Here is a 15,909-nt window from a genome sequence, read left to right as displayed (position 1 = left end):
ATATAAATATGACATCAGCGTACATAAAACCCTCTAATCATTGTAGACATATATGAATTGAATGATTTATCATCACCCCAAAAAATAGTAGCACACACCTGATTGTGTGGCATTTATGGGTGGTGCTGGGAAGAGAGGAAGATGGGGGGATCACGCACACATGATGAGGGGTGGAAGAAGGCGGTCTCCAAGTGCTCACCTGCTGGAACCACGTCTTAATTATTGGCATGGATAGTATAATGCAATTTTGGTGGATTGATCGAGGCGCAGGCTGACTCTCAGCTCCGGGTATGTGTGTCGTACATGGCATCATGTCTTATTCCTTAATGTGACATTAGCGCGCATCGAACCATCTGAATCATTGTAGAAATCAAATTAGAGAGAGTGATTATTACTTTTGACAAGAGGATTCTGTTTGCACGTTCAAAATGTGTATGTAAGTGGACCGCAGTTGCTCATCTATGGACAAAAAGTAAAATAGCAACTTGTTGTTGGAACGATCAGAGCCTGCTTCCGGCCTATTGTTGAGGTGCCCTTGATCAGTTCAAGCACTGTGTGTGCACCTCCTTCACTCTGATATCTCTTGTGTGTGTAATCTGATTATCTCTGTAGTGTGTAACACAAATATTCAGCAGAGTGTCCAAATAAATTCCCCTTAATTAAATTAAAATTAAATTGTACAGGTGCAAATGTTTGTATGATCAGCTGTGGTTCTACTGAAGTATTAACAAATTGGTCTCCATGTCATCAAAATCATTGTATCTAGATGTGAAGTGCCAGTAACAACAATGTTTTTTCTGCTTTTGTCAGTCCCAGCAGTCATGGAGAAGGTACCAGGAGGAAGCTGTACAGTGCGGTTCCAGGCAGACACTTTGTGGTGGTTCGTCCTTACACTCCCCAGGCTGAAGGAGAGATCAACCTCTGTAAGAATGACAGAGTCAAAGGTGAGACTGTAAATTACTCTTTCAGAACACAATCGCATTGATCTTGTCAGACCGAAACGTTATTGTTATTTATTAAAGTTATAATGTTCGTGTTATTGAGACTGATGTACTTTTTCACCTCCCCTTCCCTTTCCCCTCGGCCCAGTTCTGAGCATCGGAGAAGGTGGCTACTGGGAGGGCAGTGCCCGTGGCCAGGTGGGCTGGTTTCCTGCCGACTGTGTGGAGGAGATCCTGGCTAAGGCCACTGAGGAGAGGAGCTGTAAGTTGAATAACCAGAGGATGACTTTTGATGAGGCATGGAACATTAATGTACAGTCAAGGGCATAGCTGCAGCAGTAGTTCTATGCGAAGCAGGGTGGCAAGGTCAATGTAGGATGCTAGAGTTCCCAAAGCTATGCAATGGTAAGTGGCTATTTTTTCTCAGAGGTGGCAAATCCAGGTCCAGGAAGTAAAAACCCTGGGTAAAAACCCAGCTTGGCTTTAGCCCCAGGTGCTAGCTAACTAACTAGCACCCATGGTGCTCGTTTATCTGCTAGGGAGCTAGCTAGCATCAGGGGCTAAAGCCAAACTGTGGCAGGGTTTTTACTTTCTGAACCTGGATTTGCCACCTCTGTTTTTTCTCCACGACATGAGCTTCATGTGTCAAAGCCTTTGTGTCTCCCAAGGCTGTGGTGCACAAAGCTAAGTGTTGCATTGGCCCGCTAACTCAGCTGTGTGTTGATTTCCTGTTGCAGCAAGATAATGCTGTATCACACAACGGTACATTTCCCATATACATCACAAGTTATCCTTGTTCAAGCATTTCTAAATGTTTCCCTGTAGCTACAGTATGACTCGCTCACCTCCCTGCATTCTGCTGTCTGATTGTTTGATTGCTGACATTCTCATAAAGCTCAGTGTTGCTTAGGTCAAGTCCGGTCTTCTAATTTCCTCTATTTCCTAAGCTAGTGTGTCACCAATGATCGAGGCAGATGGGAAGCAAGTTACTCTGCTATCTCTGGTTCTTTGGCTTCCTCTGGGTGGCCTATTTTTACAGTTTGACCCAAGGCCTTTGGCGCAGAGCTCCTCTAATGTTGTGTCCTACCCAAAGTGCCTTGAGCTCAGCTTGCAAACACATCCCATCCAAGGATAGCATATACTTGAAGGCTTGTAGCCTCAGTTAAGGCCACGGCCCAGGCATGCGTGCGTGTGTCTTGTTTATTGGGCGGGCACAAAGATACATATGCATGCCAAAAGTTTTACCGATTGAGTCGAGTCATTAAACAGTCCCCATTGCTTTCTTGTGTTTATTTTGGTTAGTGTCACTTTCATGTGACCTCTATCTGCTAAATCTTCCCTCGGCACGTCCATAAATTCCTTTTGTCTTGCTCTTTGTCTCTTAAGCGGTGGATCCAATACCAGCATCCTGTAGTGATAGATCCACTATCTCTCTTTTGGACATCCAATCCATCTTAATCTGTCTTCCCTAGCTTCCAGTCTCTGATTAGCTCATTCCTGATCTTGTCCGTCCTGGTCTTTTTGACCATACACCATTGCTGTAATTGTTTTCTTCCAAAACATTTCCCAGTGCTCTTCTGTCACAGATCATCCCTGACACGTTCACCCACCTACTCCATCCTGCCTATACTCTCTACTTCACCACTATTCCACACTCAACATTGCTCTGAGCAGTTGATGCCAACGACTTGGACCATTACTTGAAGTCATCCAAAAGGGGCACATGATAATGTGCATGGCCTGCTCTGTCCATTCACTTGGGGTTCAAGCTTCGAACCCATGCCATCAAGCCGCTGTGCGTGGGGTGGGGAGCTGGGGAGGATTAAAAATTGATAGGGGGTGTGTGTTTGTATGTGTGTATGTATGTGCGTGCGTGCATGTGAAAAAATCCATTGTAAAATTCTTAATTGAAATAATGGCTAAACAATAAATCACATATGACGAAAATGTTATTTTTTTGCAATGCCACTGCCAATTAACCACAAAAAACAGTTTTAACATTTGTGCATGAATAATCAATTATGAACAACAAATTTACATAAATAAAAATGATTATGTAAAATGTACATGAAATTTACATTTCAAATAATACAAGTGCTATTATGATTTTACTATAATGCATGTAGCGTAAAAAATATTCTTATTCTACATTGAGCTTGATTCAGGTAAGAGCAAATGTCGTTTACTGTTTGTAATCTTTAGTTATCGCAACTGTTCTCAACAATTAACTGCCACATCTAGGCAAGCTAGATTGTTTTTGAGAAAATGTTGTGATTATGTTTTATTTGATTCTTCATTGTTCCACTAATTTATGAAAAACACTGCTACCAGTTTCTTAGGACCTCACTCTGGCCGCAAACCTCACCAATGTAAAAAAAAAAAAGAAAGAAAAAGAAGCTGATGGTTATAATAAAAACAAAGATCATGTAGCAATTTCCACAGATACTTTAAAGTATATTTCAAATAAACTCTTGAGTACATGCCATAAGACTTATCTAGCCTAAGAGAAAAAAGTTACAAACATCTACTGAAAGTGTTCCTTTTATTTTTCACATTGAGCAGACATCAAATTTTCGTCGCACTGCTCGCAATAGTAACGCCAGAGCTGCGTGCTCCTTGCGCTTGTCAGCTGTGTGAAAGTACAAGAAAACATGTAACTCTAGTGTTTACATGATTAGCTGATAGCATCAATTCTATGTCTGCCTTGTAAGATCCGTCTGCCTTGTTGAGTTGGAGATCTGACTTCAGGAAGAGGGTTGATCAAAATTCTGACTCAGAGGTACAAATTCTGACATTTTCTGTGCACCTTAGACGCATTAGTAGTTGTAGCAGATGGGGGAGAGGAACATTAGTTTTACCGGAGATTTTTGCCATGGCGAAAGTGGATGGGAAGGATCGTGGTCTTTATTAAACTGAGGGGAACGTGTCCCCCGCGTCCTCAGTGCACTCTATGACCTTGGCTTTTGTTTACTGTGAGTGAGACAGAGCAACCAACTTACCGACGGCAGTCGCAGCGACGAGCGTCCTGGCTTGGACTGTCTTCAAATAAGAGCGTGCGTCCGTAGTATGACGTCATGTTTGAGGATCTCGTGACCAAAGATATCGTAATAATAGTTCAATTTATGTAAATGATGTTGAATTTTTGTTTTGAAAGGCAAGAAAATGACTTTCACTCACACACCACAAAAAAAAAAAAAAGGACAAAGGGGAAATTTGGGTATCAGTGCCAAAAGGGCATGTGCCCGGGCTTCCATAGCCAACCCCCCCCCCCCCCCCCCCCCCCTTCTGCACGTGCCTGCTTCCTTTCATTCTCACACTTGCTTGATCTTGTTACGAGTGACCTTCATTCCCCGTTTCTCCAGTGCGTACCAACACCTTTCTAGTTCGCTTCGAACTGCTCCCTACTTTCACTATAGATCACAATGCAAATCTATGAAGTCATGTCGCTCATCTTTCAAAAAAGCCAACAAGAGGGTATCAGAGCGCTTAATGCAGTCCCACCTCCATGTTGAAGTTTTTTGTCATTTCACCAGCACACCTCACCCTCACTGTTTTACTGTTCTCATACATGCCCTGGACTCGTATAATAGTATAACACACTTCTCCGCCACCCTCTCCTCACTTATCAGTACATTTCCATCTTTGTCTATACTATAACCACCCTGTTAGATTAGGCCTCTTAGACTAGATAGGTGACTTGAGCTATGCCGTTTTGTCGCTGTGACCTGTCCTGGCTTGGCGCCTTTCTATCTGTCTGCACTCTGGCACACTTATCCAGTTGAAACCAGTTAAGACTATCAGGTCACACATTTTCACATGGACTAGGCTGAGCCGTCCCCCGTGTGGGGGTCGGGTGGCCAAGACAGTATAAGAGTAGAGACCATTTTAAATAGATCAGGCCTTCTTCCGCATTCAGCAGATAAGGCTCCACAGCTGTGTACGCGATCTTTCTGGCATCCAGTAAATAGTTCAACTGAGAATATGCAGTCTCCTGGTCGTTATTAATAGTATTGCAAGTATTGAAGTTAAAAGAACCGGTCGGTGAAAGTTCCCATTTGAACTTTTCACCCCTAACCTTGCTGCAAATCCTTCCCAGTTCAAGCCCTCTGCCATGCCAATCTATGCAACTAATTTTCCTCCTTACTTTGTGTCTGACCTCTGTTTGGCCTTTGCCACCTCTCCCGGTACCTCCTGTCTGCTCTCTTCACTTTTCTCTCTATTCCATCTCTTCTTTGTTAACCTCTTTTTCTGTGCACTTTTCTAAAAATCCACTTTCCTCCACCAAGCCTCTTGTCTTCTTTTGTCTGCCCAGAGGATACGTCAAGCACCTTCCTACCTGTCTTCCTAATGACTGTTTCTGTATCAACCCAATTATCTTCCAGGTCCTAAATACATCTCCGAACTTTTCCTAAGTCCTCACAACATTCTTCCTTTCTTAAACTTCTAACATTTGATCCTATGCTCAACTTCAACTTTCTTCCGTTTTGTCATTGCTGCAGTCCTTTTATACACTCGCCTTTCTATCCCATCACCACCTTACAGTCTCAAATCGTCGTCAACCTGTGTGCACCTGCCTCTGTTCCATATTGCGGGCAACTCAATACGCCGTTAAACAAAGCGGATCCTCTGGTTCCCTTGAAAGGTGGCACACTCATATCTTGCATGGCAACATCTGTGTACGGAAAAGGAAGTTCTGCGTGGACAGAGAATTGTCACTGCTTTTTGGCGATGTGGCAACGGACAACATAAGAGAGTGTGTTTCCAGAATGAGCTGTTGATGACCGCTTGCAACTGAAATCTGTCCTCGGACCTCATGTATCCCACTCACCCAATCTGTAGTGACGTCCCCTTAGAGCTGCTTACCATCCAGTGAGGTGATTTGAAAAACATAATAATGATGATTATAACAATCATGGATTCAATGAAATGATTTGTACAGTGATCCAGAAAGTTTGTTGTAACTCAGATAGCAACCAATTTCAGCCCTGAGCAACTGTAATGTCATCTTCAGTCGACAGCAAGTGGCAAAATGGCCGCCCCCTGAGATGGATGAAAACGGCTGGATTTTGCTGCTAACTCAAATTCCACAAATGTAAACTTCATCAAAATGTCATGTTTAGACTAGAGACGTCACTTATAACATATTATTGTCAAGAAATATTTAAGGTTGACTTCCCCTTCAAAGTCAACGGCTGAGCTGTGGTGGCTGGCACCACCATTGGCCACTCTCCAAACACCTCATTGGCCACCAGCACACCGGGGGCGGCATGGCTGTTAGAGTGGTCGCCTCCCAACCTAGAGGTTGTGTGTTCGATCCCATGCCATTGTGACCACATTAAAGTATCATTGAGCAAGATACGGAACCCCGAAGTTGCTCCTGATGATGCGTCATCAGTAGGTGAATGAGTAATCGAATGTAAAGCGCTTTGAGGGCCTTGTAAGGAGGAAAAGCGCTATATAAATGAAGTGCCATTTACATCTAGGGGAATAATTGGATAAATCTGTGTTTATTTTATGGCGCAGATCATTAGTCCCGCCTTACTACCGTTTACAGTCACATAAGACTGAAACACTTGATCCTCTGCCACCATATATTGAGATATGACCATCAGTTTTAGCAATAGGTGTGTCGTGCAAATATGGCACAAGTAAGAAATATAATTGTAAGTACAATGTTTATGGGTATAAATAAGAATGTATTTAAAACTGTCAAATCTAAGACGGGAATTGAGTCAAGGACACAGGGAATGAAAGAGCAATGCTTTATCCAGGGCTGTCAAGGGTCACGCTTTCAGTGTGAGTGTCACGCATTTCCGTCCTCTCTCATGCTCTTACGCTTAACTTTAATTTTTCACTCAAGAAAAAATACTCAAGAAAAGTGTTTGTCAATGTTGAAAACGGCGCTGTTGTTACTGCATGCTAATTGGACGTTGCAACTGTCAGTTAAAGTTAAGACAGTTCCTATGCCATTCCCGCTTATGCACAGACATTTTCTGTCAGTACCAGATGTGATTGGGCTGCAATAATGTAATTGTATAATGTAAAATATTTCCTCATACAACATGTCCATGTTTTCTCTCCGAATAATCATTAACCACAATTTAATTCCTAAAGTCACAAAATACGGTATTGACGCTTATATCCCGTATCATGACATCATTGGCCGGCGTGCAGGCCACAGAAGGACCCCGATAAAATCTTGCATCCCCATCTCATCTGGTACCGACACCATAACCCGGCCCACTTGACTGGGGACCGACCGATGTCTCACTCCAAGGTTTGGTCAGAAGTTGACAGCCCTGTTTTATCAACTGCACCAGCTGAACGGGATGCATAACAATTTACAACAAGCAATGATAATTTTATACAATGACTAAATCGGTTTTGAAAATAAACCCACGTGCTAATCCATGAGTACTTCTACACAGGGCTCCAAATTAACTATGAGCATCAGCATCCCTGTACGATACAGTGTGACTTTTATATTTCGCAGCAACATTGTTCAGATGCTGTGAACAACACCGGAAGTTGATGCACACAACGATCACTTAACTTCCGGATTTTGTGAAAAACGTCTATGCTTCTCGCATTACCAGCCAAATTGGCTAGTATATATTTATGACCACCCGCCAAAATGAAATTTAACCCGCATTTGGCAGGTGGTAATTTATATCCCTGCTTCTACATGCCAAAAATATTTTCTTACACACACAGTCAGTCTCTAACTCGCCAACTAATTTAAAGCTCACAACAAATGTTGACAACACCCGCAAAAGGGCACAAGGTCTCCAGTCTTATGAAGTAATGAACCAATGACGTCATCTGCACAATCCGAGGCCTCGTTTGTCATCGGTCACGGGATTTTCATGGAAACAACACGCCCTCCGAATCGGGGCTTAATTTGTAACGCCCACTTTTGCTCGATACATGCTCCGAAACCTCGGCACATTTCGTAACATCACTACCTCTTACAGTCTTGGGTGATGTGCACACTTCTTCATGAAAAATGAGAGAACACATTTTCTGCCTTGGTATGTCTCTCTCTCTCTCTTTCACTCTTTCACTCTTTCACTCTTTCACTCTTTCACTCTTTCACTCTTTCACTCACTCACTCACTCACAAACACACACACACATTTTTCTGCTAATCCTGCTCATTCAATAGCTGTGATGCAGCAGGATTAGGCCCTGCTTAGACATGCTGTGTTAAAGTTCAGGTTATTATCCTTCTGGAGCCCAGTAAATTAAAGCACAGTGTAACTAAGGTACACTAATGCCTGTTTATGCACCTATCCATCTGTTGAATCTTGTCCAGGTTCACAGGGAAACTGGATCATATCCCACCTAATTTAGGGTGAGAGGTGATTTAGTGCCTAGTTCAGATTCAACCCTATTAACTAGGGGTGTCAAAATTGTTGCTTTAATTTAAAGTTTCTTTGACGCCACTAATTTGTTTAACGCGGGATTAATGACCGCCCTTTATTTGTAAAGCCTGTACTAGGGGAATTCTACTCGCAACGCAGCAGACACATTCACTTCAAAATTTAGCTGTAATAATTTTTATAATTATGCATATATTTGTGGAAACAGGGGCCGAAAGGAAAAGAAGAAGAAGAAGAGGGGTGAAGTTGTATTTTACACTTTTAAAAATGTGCAGGATTTCACAAGTCACTTCATGTTAAAGATTAAATAGCTCTGAATATGAAAAGAAAAATGCACTGAATAATGCCATCTAGTGGCAGGTAAATGACCTACTCACAAATCAATATCACATTAGTTTTTTACAGTAAATCTTTTTAATTTTAACTCAATTTTATGAATTATTATGAAATTACTGTATCAATGACTAAAATATGCAGCCATATTTCCATTAATTTAACATTTTGTTCACTTTTATGTTAAGAGTATGAAAACTTAGAAAAAAAGATTTTATTGGACATTTAGAACAGATACAACATATATAAAATTTGCGATTAATCATGAGTTAACTATTGAAGTCATGCGATTAATTACGAATTTAAAAACTGTAGTCGCCTGACACTATTAACACATGCATTTCATGTGATACATACACATATCACTGTTTACTCGCTGAACATTTTCAACATTGAATGTAGATGATAACAAATACCAAGTTGCTATAAGAGCAATTGGAATGTAACATGGTACTGGGTGATTAGAAACAAAAGTGAACAATACATACAATTAAAACAATTGACTATATATAAGAAATGTAAATGTGATTCTACTTAATTCTTTAATGTTTCAATTCCATTTGGATAACAGAATAAAAATTTTAAAAAGTGTAACCCAAAGTGTAAGAGGGAACTGTTGTTCAAATTGCCAAGCCCTAATAGGGAAACATAAATTTTCTTTAACTGTAATTGCATGATTCTGTCATCAATAAAACGGAAATGTCCTGTATACCTATTTTTTCTCTTGCTTATACTGTATCAACTTTATAGCACTCCTTGCCTCTTTTTTTTTTTTTTAAATCAGTGTTGTGCTGTTGCTTGATCATCTTCTTCCAGTTGCATCTTCCCTCCTCCAATCTGACACTGTGATCAGAGTTAGGGGTAGAAGAAAATGTTCCTTGCAAAGATTGCAAGACGTAAGCCGGATCAGGGGGAATGGCATGTCTGTGAAAGTGTGACAGCTGGTCTGAGAGGCTATGTGAAGTAAAAGACAGAGCATTATAGGGACTGAATAAGACAAACATAGAAAACAAGAGACATCTTTACACTGAAATGAAATTGTCTTATTTTCATTGAATATTTGTTATTTTGAAGGTGCTGCTGTCTAGAATTAGTTATTTTACACACCCTCCATTTTTTTTGCATCAGCATCAAGGGTAAAGTCATTTTGTAGAGAACTTGTCCATGTTAACAGGAAGTGTGCATTTTTTTAAATATTTACAATATTACCAACAGTCAATTTTGATTAGTAGGGCTGTTGTTCAAGTATTTATTTTCAACTTCATTACCCTACATTGATGCCCTCTCACACCCGTCGACATGGGTGGGTTATAGGGGTCTGATTGTGCCCCCACATTTGAGGCATGTATCTCTAAAAATGAACTTTTTTATTATTATATTGTTGTTGTTTTTTTTTATAGGGCGGCACGGTGGCTGACTGGTTAGCACGTCCGTCTCCCAGTGCTGAGGACATGAGATCGAGGCCGGGCTTCGGCCTTCCTGGGTGGGGTTTGCATGTTCTCCCGGTGCTTGCGTGGGTTTTCTCCGGGTACTCCGGTTTCCTCCCACATTCCAAAGACATGCGTGGCAGGTTAATTGAATGCTCCAAATTGTCCATAGTTTTGATTGTGAGTGTGAATGGTTGTTCGTCTCTGTGTGCCCTGCGATTGGCTGTCAACCAGTTAAGGATGTACCCCGCCTACTGCCCGAAGCCAGCTGGGATAGGCTCCAGCGACCCTTGTGCGGTTAAGAAAATGAATGGATGGATGTTTTTTTTTATAGTAGTTAATCTTTTGTTTTAAAAAATACTCATGTTTATCACTAAGACATTAAAAATATGAAGAAACAGTGGTGTGATTTTATTTGATTGATGGCCAGTCTTATCTGCATCAGCCATCACGACCTTAATGACAGTAATGTTGGGTACGCTGGCTTACATGCGACGAATACGTCAGTGTTGGCGTGCGAGAGTTATGTATTTTTTTTGGCTTTTTTTTTTGTTTGGTATTGTGTACTATGGCTAGATATATCTGTATAACATGTACGTAGTTGTAAATAAGGAGTTCTGAGGACGCTGGCATACACGAACAGTGTACAGCAAGTGAGGAGGGACATACTACAGTGGTGTCGGCAACTAAAAGGCCACTTGAAAAAAGAAACCACGGGAGCCACATATCGCGCATCTAAAATGAGGTTGGATTTTGCATTCCTTTTTTCTTTTTAATTCTGCTGCAGACACCGTTCAAACAGGTGGCCTGTTTGAAGTGATGTCAGCGCATTCGCCATATTGGATGTGGCAATTGTATTCACCATTAAATCGTCAAATAATTAGTAAGATTGAGTTAGAATGGGATAATCCAATCAAAGGTAAGGAGAAAGTGAACAGGGCATCTTTACAACTAGCTTCACTTTGCCTCATCCAATATGGCTGCGGCGTCAACGCACTCACGACAGTGTTGCCGTCTACTGTATGTATGTTTATGTACTGTAAATGCTGTCTATGATAATACTTGTCAGCGGGAGCCATTCAATGGATGGATGCACGGCAGTGCTACGTGAATTAATCCAAATATATGGGGCAAGTTAATGCTGTCTGTAGGGTATTCATAATAACACCCCCCCCACCCCCACCCCCATACATTTCATGTGACCCCCTTAAGCCTGGGCTCTGGCAACGGGTCTGGGATCGGCTCTTTTTATTTATTTAAATGCTATTTGACTGAATTGTATTCTATCATCGCATGAAATGTTAATTTGACTCTTGGGAAGAGTCACTGGAAATGATTATCACCGACTGTGAGGTTCGTCGCAGTCAGCAAATTGTTTTGGCATCTCCAGGCTCATTCTTTCAGGCTCCGACTCAGGAGATAACAAAATCAACATCATGTGGCCACTTGCCAAGCAGTAAAGACAGGAAGAGTTGAGAAAAATTGGAAAGTCTCTGTTGGGGCCATATTACAGTGTTCTTTATTTTTCCTTTTTCTGCATGTGATTCCGTGTTGTGCTTTTGACATCATTGGAAAAGGATTGGAATTTATGGAAATTAAATTGTTTTCGACCACAGGACCGAACTTTAAAAAATATGTTGTTGTTTTTTATGCAACGACACTCGTCCGAAGAGTCCTCACCGGTTCACCCCTTAACAAATATAGCATCTTATTGAAAATACTCTATAGTCTATTTTAAGCAAAAGAGGGCCTCTTTTGCATGGCCAAAAGCAGAAGCAACGTCCACTTTGATGTGCTTTGAAATTGTTTCATTCTCTATTATTAACACACACATGCACAAAATAGATGGTAACCAACTTAATTTTGCAACCTTTACCTTTCCCAATTGTACCCTAGTGTAAATTTTCATCAATTTATGGGAAACTGAATATGATGTGTTTCATTCTTTACTGAGACAGTTGTGAGTGCATGAGTTTAGAAGTAATTGGATTGGATTTCCTGAAAATATGGCCAATGGTGGGATATTAACATTGATCTCATTGTTGTGATGTGCCAGATTCCCGAGCTGATCGTGCCGACAGACGGAAACTGTTCCGACACTACACTGTGGGCTCCTACGACAGCTTTGATGCCTCCAGGTAAACCTTTACACACTCTTCATTTTGTGACGTTAACTTTATCTCAATATAACAGCCTTTATATCATATATAATCAACCTTTCCATGTTTTTAAATCTCTTCAAAATTTTAAAGGCTGTTACAGACGGCAAATACATTTTAAACGTTATTAATTTTGCTTGCAATCATCAGGCAAGTGCATGTGCAATGCAGAATACAAGCTTTTCCTTTTTAGTTGAGTAAAGAATTTAATTAAATGTGACATTTAATCCCAAACATTTCAAGATGTTGTGTGCTGAAGGTTTTTTTTACTTTGCTGTCTTACTTTGTCTTACTTTGCTGCGAATGTGTGTGTACATTTGCGTGCTTGTGTAAAGCCATGTGCTATTACACGCAAAATTATTCAACCACTATTGTGCATTTTATTGATTTGCAAACTTTGAAAGGTGGACATGTAGAATCTCATCTCTTAAGCTATTTAATTAGTTGATTTCAAATGACTGATTATCAGCAGGTGCTGGGTTGTGTTAGATTTGATCACAGCTGTCATTTGTCCATCATCATCATCATCATCAAGCATATATTTTTTTTCATGCTGTGGTCATAACCCACATTTAAAGTCATAATGGTGTCCTTTCTTCTCATGGAGGGCTGGCTACACATGAACTCAGAAGAAAATGCATAAATGACTGCTTATTTTTAATTAATATATTTCACTTATAGAAAAGTTTCTGCTTAGCATTTTTGTATTATGGTGGACCAGATATGGCCACCGAATAGCAAAAATCTGCATACAAGTGACGCCCATTGAAATGCACTGGGAAACAAAACTACACTTTTTTTAACCAGAAAAGTTCTTCAAAACAGCTGATAAATATTCAGCTAAGTTTACATGAAAAACGGGGGGCAAATGGACAAAGAAAACCCCAAACTCCCCGCTAACCTCCAGCCCTTTGAGTAACTCATAGTAAGTTCACAAACAGTCAAAAGCTAATGAGATTAAAGAACAGAGAAGTTCATATGATCTGTCCAAAAATAACCCCCTTTCTTTTCATTCTATTTTATTTATTAGTTGTTCTAAAGAATCTGAATTGAGAACAAGAATTGAATGGAAGAACTAGAACTGGAATCTTCCAAATTCAAATGATAAAACCCCAATGCTCTCTCGTCTAATACCGGTGACATGTACAGACTGAACAAAAGGGGCACTATGACTGACCCTTGAGGGACTCCACATGTCGATCAGATTTGCCACTGAATCACTCCTCTCCTTCAAATAGGACCTATACCATTTTAGGATTAAGGAACAGATTTTGCCACTTGCTGTTGACTGAAAATGACATAACTGCCTAAGGAAGGGCTCATGTAACAACCATCATGTCTCACCTGTTTTCTGGGGTTGTTCATGTGACATACCCAAGCCGAACACTTAAGCACTTTGATGTCCTTTTGTCCTTTAAGCAAGTGTCAAAATGGCAGCCCCCTGAGATGGCTTAATACAAGTGGATTTTCCACCTTAATTCATATTCCACAAATGCAATATTAATCCGAATACTATGTTTAGACTAGTGGTGGCACAATGAACATATTATTGTAAAGAAAGTTGGACTTAACTTCCCCTTTAACAGTATGGCTTTGTGGTGGCAAACAATAGCTACTGTTTATCTCTACTTACTACAAAAAGTGGAAAGCAGTTATTCACAAGCCATTTTTAATATACCCACTAGAGTAATTTAGTTATTCTGATATAGTCCCAGTTGATATTGATCATGACAATACTTGAAATTGATTCACACGGCAGTGACGTAAAATTATGGTGGGTAATGCTTTAAGTGTGAAATTACTGCAATTATCTTAATAATTGAAGGATCTAAGCTTTTAAATCCAAAAGGTGGGTCCCCTTGACTAAAGCTCACTGAATGAAAATCTGTTAAAGAAAAGCACAAGCAAAAAATTGTGAATGAATGACCATTTGATGAATAAGGTCTTGCTTCATACTGTCACATCGACTTGATTTCTAAGCCACTTATTTTCCAGTCAAAACTTGGGGTGAGGCACCTTGGAATAATGACCAGTATGGATGGATGGGTGGATTGTAGGCCTAATGCTTAAACTAGGCATGGGCCGATTACCGGTTTGATGATTTACTGTGGTTTACAATACTAGCTGTCACTCATATGGGTGAGGGGACTTCTGAGCAGGTTCTAATATGTTGGCTGTGCGAGTAAATGAGCCGTAGAGAGTAGTGTTGCACGGGATACCGGTACCAGTATACCGTACCTCGATGTTTCTGCGACAAAAACTGCTCGGTATAATTTTTTTTGCACCGGCATTTAAAAAAAATTAATACAAGACAGCCCGCCAACTCGTGTTTTAAAGGCAGGTACACATACACGAATGGCTGCCTGTCTACTTACATGTGGAAAACGCCTTAAGTAAGCGCACGCCTCTTTCAGCCTGTGTGCGAGAGGGCGCAGAAAGATAGCTTCACGCACTGAACACGGAAGGAGGCCGTCCACTCCTCGTTGAGAAGCATGACACGCGAAGTGTCATATGGAACTTTTTTGCTTATATGGCCGACAGCCACGGCAAGCCAACCGGCATGACAAAGCCTTCCGTAAGCCTTTTTTTTTTAAGTTACTTTGGCTCAAGCAGGAACACGTCCAATATATGGCCAAGCACCTCGCTAACAGGTGTTGTGCCAAAGTACTTACCCTTGTAAAAAATTTGTATCCGTGGAAGCCACGCAACAGCACTGCCTACGAATGTTTTCAATAAACACATAACATAGGCATGCATAGAAAAAGCTCAGACGACTGACAGAGCAACAAGTTGTGACACATTTTTGACACTTCCCTTAAAAAATAAGTCGAGGGTGAATTATTTTGTTCCCAATTTGTAGTATTTGATTAAGCATTCAGCTATTTGGATGCGTAATGGAGAAGAGGAGAGACATGCACGCACATCCAAACAACATTACATTGAGTCATTGGAGTGCCACTGTATTGCCAATATTTAAAACAGATGTCGTCAAATGCAGTCAAGTACAGTACTTCAAGAAAGTGGCATGTAATGTGAAAGCACATACAGTATATACATAAATATATACACGGGGCTTAAAGTAAAAAAAAGATAATCCTGAGCCTGAACTTTTTAAAGTACCACTGATTGTCACGCCCATCTAAGTGGGGTCAAATTCGTTCTCCGCATTTGACCCATCCACTGAGGGAGCGGTGAGCAGCAGCAGGGCTTGCGCTCGGGGATGATTTGGTGATCTAAACCCCCAATTTCAACCCGTTATGCTGAGTGTAAAGCAGGGAGGCAAATGTTATAGTCTTTGGCATGACCCGGCCGGGGATTGAACCATAAATGCGTTGTTCGACCGACATCAAGCCATTATTATTCGATTCATTCATCGCCGTGGATGGACTGGGCATTTGGGAAACTCATGAAATTCCCGATGGCCAGTCCTCCCCAAGTGTCAGGTCATATTTTTATATCATGTGTATAACTGTATAGCACTGCGGGTTGCAGTCCCCTCTAGTGCTGCAGCTATTGAATATTTTGGTATTCAAATATCCTACGGAAAATTATATTGAATAATCAGGTATTTGGATTAAAAAAAATTGCATGGTGAAAGAACAATTATGAATACAGAAGATATTAAAAATATATTTCCACTTAATAATGATCGACCAACTTTCATTTCT

The 15,909-nt window shown here is 40.7% G+C and overlaps 1 protein-coding gene across 3 annotated transcripts in view; it reads left to right on the top strand.

Annotated features, from left to right (window-relative positions):
• LOC147178085 (SH3 and multiple ankyrin repeat domains protein 2-like) overlaps positions 1 to 15,909 on the top strand; it is a 238,302-nt gene that overhangs the window by 147,847 nt on the left and 74,546 nt on the right. For all 3 annotated transcript variants that reach the window (XM_086070562.1, XM_086070563.1, XM_086070564.1), the window contains 3 exons: positions 811 to 944; positions 1,090 to 1,203; positions 12,139 to 12,220. In XM_086070562.1, the coding sequence (XP_085926688.1) occupies positions 811 to 944; positions 1,090 to 1,203; positions 12,139 to 12,220 (330 nt within the window). The remainder of the gene's footprint in view (positions 1 to 810; positions 945 to 1,089; positions 1,204 to 12,138; positions 12,221 to 15,909) is intronic.

The sequence above is a fragment of the Leptonotus elevatus genome, chromosome 3, assembly GCF_054856555.1.
Source record: "Leptonotus elevatus isolate MCC_2025b chromosome 3, RoL_Lele_1.0, whole genome shotgun sequence".
Taxonomy (NCBI): domain Eukaryota; kingdom Metazoa; phylum Chordata; class Actinopteri; order Syngnathiformes; family Syngnathidae; genus Leptonotus; species Leptonotus elevatus.
Note: the sequence above shows the minus strand (reverse complement) of the source record. Positions and strands in the feature narration are given on the sequence as shown.